The sequence below is a fragment of the Chiloscyllium plagiosum genome, chromosome 2 (assembly GCF_004010195.1).
Source record: "Chiloscyllium plagiosum isolate BGI_BamShark_2017 chromosome 2, ASM401019v2, whole genome shotgun sequence".
NCBI classification, from domain to species: domain Eukaryota; kingdom Metazoa; phylum Chordata; class Chondrichthyes; order Orectolobiformes; family Hemiscylliidae; genus Chiloscyllium; species Chiloscyllium plagiosum.
Window position 1 is genome coordinate 130,516,988 of NC_057711.1, and position 11,698 is coordinate 130,528,685.

The 11,698-nt window shown below is 40.3% G+C and overlaps 1 protein-coding gene across 4 annotated transcripts in view; it reads left to right on the forward strand.

Moving 5' to 3' along the window:
- Window positions 1-11,698, forward strand: part of dock8 (dedicator of cytokinesis 8) — a 300,402-nt gene that overhangs the window by 38,038 nt on the left and 250,666 nt on the right. For all 4 annotated transcript variants that reach the window (XM_043718191.1, XM_043718205.1, XM_043718201.1 and 1 more), the window contains exon 2: window positions 5,017-5,122. In XM_043718191.1, coding sequence (XP_043574126.1) covers window positions 5,017-5,122 — 106 coding nt within the window. The remainder of the gene's footprint in view (window positions 1-5,016; window positions 5,123-11,698) is intronic.

An 11,698-nucleotide genomic window follows, 5' to 3' on the forward strand; every position in this document is an offset into this window, starting at 1 on the left:
GAAATAGTGCCCACCCATCACGTTCGGATAATCGAGGTTCCCCTGTGTTGCTTTGTTACAGGAGACACACTTGGATAATAGGGAGCATTTGAAATTACAGCAGAATGGCTTTGATCGAGTTTATTTTCATCATTTAATTCCAGAGGTAGGGGAGTGGCTACATTGGTTAAGATGAATCTCCTATTTAAGTTGTTGGAGTGTGTTGAAAACACAAACGGGAGGTTTGTAATTCTTAAAGTTTTGATAAATGGGGAAGAATATAGTGTTTTAAATATTAAAACTTTTAATATTAAACCCTTAAACTTTTGGTGGATGCTTTTTCTAAACTGCTAAGTCTCGAGTCCCGGCATATCATTATAGGGGGAGATTTTAACTGTCTCATGGATCCCACAGTAGACAGGTTACCCAAAGGTCCCTTGATATCCTCTGTACAAACTAAACAGTTAGTGTGTGTGTGTGTGGAGTTAGGGTTGGTGAACATCTGGAGGTGTCGCCACCCTACAGGCAGGGATTTTACATTTTTCTCCAATCCGCACAAATGTCACACCAGGATTGATTTTTTTTTCTGACCCCGGGGCAACCCTGGACTTGGTGGTATCTTGTACGATTGGTAATATTGCCATCTCCAATCACACACCATCTCCGATCATGCTCCAGTGTACCTGTTGGTTAAGATTAAGGACGTTACAGTGGGTTCAAGGCACTGGATCCCTTTATCCTCAAGGATAATAAGTTTGTGGAGTATTTCTCTATGGAATTTTGGGTGTTCCTGGACATTAACAGGCTCGGTTAGTAGTCCATTCGTCCTTTAGGAAACTGCCAAAGCCTATGCCAGGGGGTTAGTTATTTCCTACTCTGCCAGTCGGAAGAGGTAGAAGGGTGAGCAGCAATGTCTCATGGAAGCACAGTTGAAGGCAGCCGAGAAGGCTTACTTTGACAGACCCTTGGTGGCCAAGCTACAGAGGATCACTGCGCTGCGGTCTGCATTCCATGCTCATGCAGACAGCAAAGAAGGAGCTTGGTTTTGCAAAGCAAAGGTTATATGAACATGGTGGCAGGCCAGGCAAATGCTTAGCATATCTTGCCAGGAAAAGGAGTGCCCCACAAGCCATTACGGTGATTAGGAAAGGGTCTGGGAACCTGACACGGGACTCTGAAAAAGATTAATCTGGCGTTCCAGAGATTTTACTCTAAGTTATACCAATCTGAGGGTGGGCCAAAATGGAATTTTTTTTAAGGATCTGAAGTTTCTGGACGTGACCCCTGAACAAGAGTCCTTTCTCAATGCCCTGCTATCAGAGCAAGAAGTGCAGGAAGCTGTGAAGCAGCTTCAGAGTGGAAAGATGCCCGGTTCTGACGGACTTCACAGCAAATTCTGTAAGGAGTTTATAAACATACTGTCAGGCCCGATGCTCAATATGTTTAATGATTCATACAGTCAGGATCGTCGCCCACCAACTCTGAGAGAGGCCAATATTTTGCTTATTCTTAAAAAAGGGAAGGTCCTGGAGGACTGTGCTTCATACAGGCCCATTTCACTCTTAAATGTGGACTTTAAAATCCTCTCTAAGGTTCTCGCGTTAAGATGGAGACTGTGTTACCTTCTATTGTTAAAGAGGATTAGACGGGCTTCATAAAGGGCCGCAGATCCTTCAATAACATTAGGAGGCTGCTTAATGTAATTCAAGCGTGTCAACAACAGTCTATACAGGGATTGGTGATTTCTCTAGATGCAGAGAAGGCACTTGACCGAGTTGAGTGGCCGTACCTTTTCTATACTCTGGAACGGTTTGGTCTGGACGAAGTTTTAAATAAGATGGGTAAAGGTTCTCTACAGTGGCACTCTCGCGGTGGTCGTCACCAATGGGATGCGATCAAGCAATTTCCCCTTTCACCATTGCTTTTTACGTTAGTGATTGAACCGTTGGCAGAAGCCATTCGTGGGGATCCCAATATATCCGCTCCAGAAGTGGGGTCAAAATGACATAAAATTTTATTGTATGTGGACCTTGCCCTAATTTTATTTGTCAAATCCAGCAGTTTCAGTGCCTTGCCTGATGCAATGTATCTCCACTTTTGGTCCCTTTTTTTGGGGTACAAGATTAATTTTTGCAAAATCAGAGGCTATGCCTGTGGGTGGTTTTATGAAGGAGCTAAGTCTCGAGGGCGAATATTGATTCCCATTTAGGTGGTCACAGCAGGGTTTTGTGTATTTGGGCATATTCATTACTCCAGTTCTGGATCGGCTGTTCAAAGCCAATTTTGTTCAATTATTTGACAAAATTAAACAAGACCTTCAAAGATGGGAGGCACTTCCAGTCTCGTGGTTGGGCCAGATAGCACTTATTAAAATGAATATTCTTCCCTGTTTGCTGTACCCGATACAGATTCTCCCCCTGATTTTCAATAAGCAAACATTCAGGAGAGTGAATGGCTGGTTCAACTCCTTTTTTCTGCCATCGTAAGCTGCTCCTCAGTAAATTAGCTAAACTACAACTACCTCACAGACTGGGGGGAGTGGACCTTCCAGATATTAACAGCTACCAAGTAAGCTCACTTTTATCCTACCTGAGTGATTGGGTTTGTGGGGATCCCTTTTCAATATGATTAGATACCGAAGTCTCCCAGGCAAGGTGCCCACTTACCAGTTTGCTGTTTCTGGACAAAGTGAGGACAGTTAGGGAATATTGCCATAACCCAATAGTCATCAACACTGTTAAAGCATGGAGGGCAATTCGGCAGAGGGAAGGCAATATTGGCAAAACATCTTTTACACCTTTAGTGGGTATGCCAGATTTTCAACTGGAGATGATAGATTCAAAATTTAAGCATTGGGCAGCTAGGGGTGTATCTTGCATGGGCGATTTATTTGAAGGAGACGTAATGATGTCATTTGATCAGTTAGTACGGAAGGACGAGTTATCTAATAGAGACCTCTTTCGTTTTTTCAAGTTAGGGATTTTATTCAAAAAAAGACTACACTATTGAAGTCTCCTCAGAGGCATGGGAAAATATTTGGGAAAATGCAGGTAGATATCAATTTGCAATAGGACCCTTGCTTTACGGTTAAAGGTTCTCCACAGGGTCCACTTGGCTCCGGACCATTTGTCAAAATTTAAACCAGGGGTATCTTCAGCATGTCCTAAGTGCAAGGTCTGTACGGGCACTTTCACCCATTGTCTCTGACCTTATGGTCAGCTTCAAACATACTGGAGTGCTGTGACGGGTGCAATGGAGAGGATTTTGGGTGTAAGGGTGGAGAAGGACCCGATTTCTCCTCTTCTGGGCCTGCCCAGTGTTTTCCCTGCAGATGCACATAAGAAAAGGTTTTCAATATCCTCATTTTCTGCACAAGAAAGAATATCTTGTTAGGTTGGATATCCAAAAAACTCCCAGGCCTGTCGGGTTGGCGGAAGATTGTTATGGAGCATATTCCCCTGAATCTTCTAACAAGTATGGTACACCACAAAACTGAGAATTTTTATAAGACATGGCAGCCCTTTTTGGAATACTTGGAGATAGATTTATCTGCCACACTAATAAGGGCTTTTATATAGCTGTACCGTTTGTGTTTTACGAGTCCAATATCCAGGGAGGAGGAACTGTGAATGTATGTTTGGCTGAGTTATTACTACTTATTAGTTTGCTGGTTATTATTTATTTAGTTATATAGCTAGTTTTTTAAAATTTTATATTTTTCTACATATGTTTATACATTTGTAGATGAGGGTGGGTTGGGTTTTTAAATTTGTGTTTTTTTTGTACTGCCTTGAATTGTATTGTTTTGTATTTATTGTAATATTAAAAAATCTATTTTTTCAATAAAATATATTTTAAAAATTTTTCTACATATGTTTATACATTTGTAGATGAGGGTGGGTTGGGGTTTTTAAATTTGTTTTTTTTGTACTGCTTTGAATTGTATTGTTTTGTATTTATTGTAATATTAAAAAATCTATTTTTTCAATAAAATATATTTTAAAAAACAAGGCATCTGGATGGGTATATGGATAGGAAGGGTTTAAAGGGATATGCGCCAAATGATGGAAAATGGGACTAGATTAATTGAGGATATCTGGTTGGCATGGACAAATTAGACTGGTCTGTTTCTGTGTTGTATAACTCTAACTATGACTGTATTTGAGTCATCCTAGCATCCATCTGACATTAGACAAACAGTCATCATTTCACAGATACTAATCTTTTAAAAATTGTGTGTGTAATTTATGTATATCAATTACATCTAACTGGAACACACTAGAAAGATGTGAAGTTTTGTTTTGTTCATGCAGGATTGTGGACCATGGATGTTGAGCATCTTGTAAATAAGAGAGCGTGTAATTTTAAATTTTCTTTGTATTAAAAGGAGGATGTTTGAATAATATCTTTCTTCACTCTGGTTTGTCGCACTCATGTGCTCTGTCATAATTTTGTGTGAATAAAGGTTATTGCAGTGGGTCATTTCGATGATGGTGTTACTGGTGGTGTCTACTTGCCTGGAGGTAAAATTGGGATGTATGTGTTTGCTTCAACCTCATTTCTTTGACAGTGAAGTCTTGGTGAGGCCACAATAGATACTCATCTGATCTGACTACAGGTTGGACCGAAGGGTCTGTTTCCATGCTGTACATCTCTATGACTCTATTGTGGGGTTTTCTTTGCCAGTCAACATGCATAAAACAAAAGAGAAAAGTGGAGTTTTCTGAGCTAATCGAGACCAGCTCTGTCTGTATAAATTCCTCTGAATCTACCACCTGAAACAGAAATTTAAGAATGGCAAAACAAATAAATCATAAAAGAATCCTGTCAATGTCTAAACCTAACTTCTTACAAAAACCTTTAAAAGAGAATCTCAGCAGGTCTTGCAGTATCTGTGGAGAGAAAACTGGATTTGAAATGTTAAGCTGTTTCTCTCTCCACAGATGCTGCTAGACCTGCTGAGATTCTCCAGCAATTTCTGATTTTAGCATCTGCAATTCTTTATTTTATCCTAACTTTTTATTTATTTTGTTGTAGGTATTCCTCAGCTGAAATGAGAAGGCAGTGTTTCCAACAAACAAATCATGCAGCTATTTTTCACCAACGCACTTCCAGTGTCATTGGCTCCCCATCATTGCATATAGTAAGTCCACTATAACTCCAGAATTATACAGGTTTTTGCTAAATGATTTCTGTTAATTTAAAGCATGGCACTGAGACTTTGTCTTAATATGTATTTGAGACTAAGGTATCGTGTGGATTTTATTTCACAAACTCCTGAATGATTCACCAGTGGTTGTAAGAAAGATAAATGTATAATATTGAGATGATGAAAGGAAAAGCAAATGTGAATGAATTGAGATAGGAAGAAGCAACGGACTTATGATTGTTCTATCAAAGATGCTGAATATTTCTGATTTCCAATTTAATATGGAGTTCTTAAAATTAGGTACTGCCTAGCAAACTCCCACAAACTGTAAGAACATAACCAACATCATAAAAACAGATCAAGTTTTAAATATTGGCCAGGGTGTGGTATTGTGGGTTCTTCTGCATCAACTGAAATAGGTAGTTAGAGCTTTTCTTTTAATATCTCATCCAAACGACAGCATCTATGATAGTGCAGTACCCACTTAGTACAACATTGGCATATTCATAGAATCCCTACAGTGTGGAAGCAGGCCATTCAGCCCATCTAGTCCATACTAACCGTCTGAAGAGTATCCATCCCGGTACCTTATTCCTGTAACCCTGCATTTCCCATGGCCAACCCACCTAGCCTGCAGAACTCTGGACTAATTTAGCATGCTGAAAATGTGTTGCTGGAAAAGCGCAGCAGGTCAGGCAGCATCCAAGGAACAGGAGAATCGCGTTTCGGGCATAAGCCCTTCTTCAGGAATGAAGAAGGGCTTATGCCTGAAATGTCGATTCTCCTGTTTCTTGGATGCTGCCTGACCTGGTGCGCTTTTCCAGCAACACATTTTCAGCTCTGATCTCCAGCATCTGCAGTTCTCACTTTCTCCACTAATTTAGCATGGCCAATCCACCCTAATTTCCACATCTTTGGATTGTGGGAGGAAACTGGAGCACCCAGAAGAAACACATGCAGACATGAGGAGAGTGTTCAAACTCTACACAGACAGTCACCTGAGGCTGGAATTGAACCGGGTCCCTGGCGCTGTGAGGCAGCAGTGCTAACCACTGAGCCACTGTGTTGCCTTGATTTTTGTGCTCAAGCTCTTGAGTGGGACATCAACCCAAAACCTTGTGTCTTCGTGGTGACTATTGAGCCACAGCTGGGAGTAAATTTCACATTTTAAGTAAATGCTGACTATATACTGAACAATTTAACTTGTAGTATCTTTGAAGGAGGGGATGTGAGGAGGAGATTATAATTGCAGGTTGTAAGCTGTACCAAAATTTGTCTATCAATCATTTGGCTAATAGATGTTTACACTTAATCATACATAATAGGGATAGAATTTTGAGTAAATGTAATCCAGGCAGCTTCCCAACTTTAAACTCAACTTCCATTGTTGCCACGTGAAATCTTTCAAAGAAGTGTTTTGCAGATCTGTGATACAACTTTGAAAATTCTTGTCACTTTGAATTGAATCTGAACTTGGATAATTGCTGGAAATTTATGAGTACGGCTTGTCGGCTTGTAGGGGGTAAAGGACACGAAATTCTGGTTGTGTTCAAGAAGCTGTAATGTGGAGGTGCCGGTGTTCGACTGCGGTGGACAGAGTCCGATGTCGCACGATACCAGGTTATAGTCCAACAGGTTTATTTGAAATTGCAAGCTATTAGAGCGCAGCTCCTTCATCAGATGACTTCTGGACTATAACCTGACGTCATGGACTTCTGAGTTAATACAAAGTACTAAGATGGCAAGAAGAGTCACAGGATCGCTATCGAACAACATTTGACACAGGTGCACAAATGGTAACAGAACAGCTAAGTGAAAGCTTGATCAAAGAGGTCGAGTTTAAGGAGCATCTTTAAAGTTGATTAAAGTGGTGAACAGAATTATTGAGAGAGTTTCAAATCTTTGGCAAAAACTCCAGTGACAGTGAGATTAAACCTAGCACACTCAAAGCCACCAAATTTGGTAACACCTTGACCTTAGAATTCTCATCTTTCATTTTTAAACTCTGTATTCATGACTTTGAAATTCCCTAATATCCATACCTCTTTCTGGCTGCAGCATCAACTTCTTACATTAAAAAAATCAAATAAATATAAAGCCATGCAAGGGACTTCAAAAGAGCATTTGGAAACAAAATATGATGCCAAACCACTCAGAGATGTTACAGCTTTTGAAATTTCTGTATTCTTCTAATGTTGACCACTTGTACATTCCCACTTTGGAATATTTTCCTTCTATCGCTTCACCTCAAACTTTTTCTCCTTTTTAAACATTTTTCTTAAGTGTTTGCTATTTTCTTGGTAAATACCATTTCTTTTTATTTTTCTGTATTTTTGATTGTGGACTGAAATGGGAAAGTAACCCTTTTAAAAGTTAGAGGTTGTCTAAAGGATTGCTGGGCCTTTTAAAAGCAAGTTACCAAATGCTTATTGTAATGGGTACTTGTTCCTACAGTGGGAGAGGTTACTACAGATGCGTTGGAGCAGAGGTGTGTATGGGAAGGGTGATTCAGCTGGCAACAAGTAGCTGATTGGTCTGTGGAGTTATGACCAGCTGTTGATGACCGTGGTCTTCTGCCTGACAACAACAATGATTGGCTCCCAGCTAGCTGAACAGCTTGTTGATGGGAATGTCTGGTCATAAGCCATTGGAAGGAAGGTGCTGTCATTTACACTGCTGTCACAAAAAAATACCTCAAGCTTGAAATCTGTTTCTCCATATCAGTGGCTGTGGCTTTTAACCAATAAGGCAGAGACTTTATAAGTATGGACCAGTCACTCTGTGCCTGTATCAGGCAAGTGAAAGGACTTGGAAAAGAGTGATCAAGGAGCAGCAGGTCCTGACAAGCCAAAAGGTTGACCTCTGTGAACCCTGTGGATAGGGATCATTTGAACTGTGTTCATAGACTTCGGCCTCCATCCATAACACCCATGTTTTATTGTGTCTTTTTGTGGAGGGAGAGAGGTTTATAAGGGGCTAGAATTTTAATGAATAGAGTTATATGTTGACAGTTTATAATTGTTTACTTGTAGCTACAGTTTATTTACTGTAATAAATAATAATTCTACTTTAGTAGAAAAACCTGGTCCTGTTAAGGCGAAAGTGTGGACTGCAGATGCTGGAGATCAGAGTCAAGATTAGAGTGGTGCTGGAAAAGCACAGCAGGTCAGGCAGGATCCGAGGAGCAGGAAAATTGACATTTCAGGCAAAAGCCCTTTCCTGTTGAAGGGCTTTTGCCTGAAATGTTGATTTTCCTGCTCCTCGGCTGCTGCCTGGCCTGCTGTGCTTTTTCAACACCACTCTAATCTCTACTTTCTGTTAACCTGAGTCTAAAAGACAAGTAATTTGCAGAAGTTTACATACATTTATAAAATCTTTTAACTTTTATAATAAATAGCAGGACTTGGTTTCCAAGTGCTTCCCCAGGTTGATTTGAAGGCCTTTTAAGTATATTACAAACTCCATGGAGGACATATAAAGGAAAATTATCAAATTTACTAAATGACCATAATAAAGAAATCAACAATGTTTTTACATTTTGTAATTTGTACTTTTTTTTGGTTCTTATTTGTGTTAATTATACACAAATTAGCAGGGAAATGACACTTAAACTTAGATTTATCTTTTTATTTATAATCATCAATACAACTAAGATCCTCCTATGTTTATACAATCACACGCACCAGCATTACTTTGTACACAAATATTGGCACTGTGTAGGCGCACAGATCATAAAATGTCATTCTTTATTCATATGCAGTTGGTCAGGAGTCCCATCCAACAACAGTTTTCATCCACTGATACAATTATCAGTCCCTGTTGGTATTGCTTCCAGAATTCATTGACAACCACTTCAAGGTTTAGCCACTTACCAGCATCTTTGAGATATTCAGGCCTTTCCAAGTTTTAGACCTCTTCAGGCAGCTCATACAGTATGTGTAAAAGCTCATTTCTTTTTATCAACTAAAGCTGAAGACTGATCTCTTCCTGACAGTGATTTGCTGCATCTCCTCACACTCTCCGTATTGCTCCTGCTATGTTGGCTGATTTTTTTTTGTCTGTATCTGCATCTTTACCCTCCAAATCCTCTGCTTGTAACTTTGCTTTGTGTCTGTCAGCCAGACATCAGCCTTCTTAGACTAAATCAGCAAACTGTAGATACTGTAAATATGAAACAAAACAGAAATTGCTGGTGAAACTCACTTGGTCTAATAGCATCTGCAGAGAGAAAGCAAAGTTTGTGTTTCAGATCCAGTGACCCTTCTTCAGAACTGGTAGAACTTCTTTCTTAACCTCGATTTGGAGATGCCGGTGTTGGACTGGGGTGTACAAAGTTAAAAACCACACAACACCAGGTTATAGTCCAACAGGTTTAATTGGAAGCACACTAGCTTTTAGAGCGACGTTCCTTCATCACTATCACCTGATGAAGGAGTGTCGCTCCGAAAGCTAGTGTGCTTCCAATTAAACCTGTTGGACTATAACCTGGTGTTGTGTGATTTTTAACTTTCTTAACCTCCTTGTAGTTGAGAAGTGTTTCTCGGTCAAGAGTTGCCATGTTACATTAACTAATATTTTGTATTTTTAAGAAAGGTGGTAAGGAAGAGCCAGGAAACTATAGACCTGTGAGCCTGACATCGGTGGTGGGCAAGTTGTTGAAGGGGATTCTGAGGGACAGGATGTACAATGTATTTGGAAAGGCAAGGACTGATTAGGGATGGTCAAAATGGCTTTGTGCGTGGGAAATCATGTCTCACTATCTTGATTGATTAAGTTTTTTGAGGAAGTAACAAAGAGGATTGAGGGCAGAGTGGCAGATATGGTCAATTGGAACTTCAGTAAGGCATTCGACAAGGTTCAGCACAGTAGACTGGTTAACAAGGATAGATCACATGGAATAATTAGCCGTTTAGATACAGAACTGGCTTAAAGGTAGAAGACAGAGGGTGGTGGTGGAGGTTTGTTTTTCAGCCTGGAGGCCTGTGACCAGTGGAGTGCCACAAGGATCAGTGCTGGGTCCACTGACTTTTGTCATTTGTATAAATGATTTGGATGTGAACATAGGAAGTATAGTTAGTAAGTTTGCAGATGACACCAAAATAGAAGGTGCAGTGGACAGCGAAGAAGCTTACCTCAGAGTACAACAGGATTTTGATCAGATGGGCTGAGGAGTGGCAGGTGGAGTTTAATTTAGATAAGTGTGAGGTGTTGCATTTTGGAAAGGCAAATCTTAGCAGGACTTATACACTTAATGGCAAGGTCCTGAGGAATGTTGCTGTACAGAGCCATTAGGGTGCAGGTTCATAAGTTGAAAGTAGAGTTGCAGGTAGATAGGATAGTGAAGAAGGTGTTTGGTATTCTTGCTTTTATTGGACAGTGCATTGAATATAGTATTTGGGAGGTCATGTTGCGACTCTACAGGACATTGGTTAGGCCACTTTTGGAATACTAATTCACCACTGGTTTCCCTGTATAGCAAGGATGTTGTGAAACTTGAAAGGGTTCAGAAAAGATTTACAAGGATTTACCAGGATTGGAGGGTTTGAGCTAGAGGGAGAGGCTGAATAAGCTGGGGCTATTTTCCCAAGAGTGTCTGAGGTTGAGTTGTGTCTTACAGAAGTTTACAAAATCATGAGGGGCATGGATAGGGTGAAGAGCCAAGGTCTTTTCCCCAGGGTAGAAAAGTCCAGAACTAGAGAACATAGGTTTAGGGTGAGAGGAGAAAGACTTAAAAGGGACCTAAGGTGCAACTTTTTCACACAGAGGGTAATGTGTGTATGGATTGAGCTGCCAGAGGAACTGATGGAGACTGGTACAATTACAACATTAAAGAGGCATCTGGATGGGTATATGAATAGGAAGGGTTTAGAGAGATATGGGCCAGATGCTGGCAGGTGGGACTAGATTGGGTTGGGATATCTGGTCGGCATGGATCAGTTGGACTTGAAGGGTCTGTTTCTATGCTGTACATCTCTATGACTCTACTGTGTAAGAAAATGACAATTGATACATTTTACGATTGTTGCAAATGATCCTTCTCAAACATTCTTAAAAACAACCACGCCTCTTCAGAAGTTCAAATTCTTCTTTACTGCTTCCATGTCAACTGGCATCATTGTTTGATGTATAATTTATAGTGTTTAATAAATTACACTGTACCTGATTTAGCCTTACTGTTCTGTGCTTAAACTGTTTTGCTGTGGATTGTTTCATGGATCTTCAGCCAAACTTACAGAAGTTAGGCACATGGAATCACCCTATTGTGGCACAGAGACGGTTATGTGGAATGTAGAATGTTTAATGTGTACCACATCATACAGTTATCATCCAATAAAACCGACCTGCTTCTTCGTGATTGCTGCTTCAACAAACACCTTCACACATCTCTGTTGTTAACTTAAGACCATAAGACATAGGAGCGGAAGTAAGGCCATTCGGCCCATCGAGTCCACTCTGCCATTCAATCATGGCTGATGGGCATTTCAACTCCACTTACCCGCATTCTCCCCGTAGCCCTTAATTCCTTGTGACATCAAGAACTTATCAATCTCTGCCTTGAAGACATTTAGC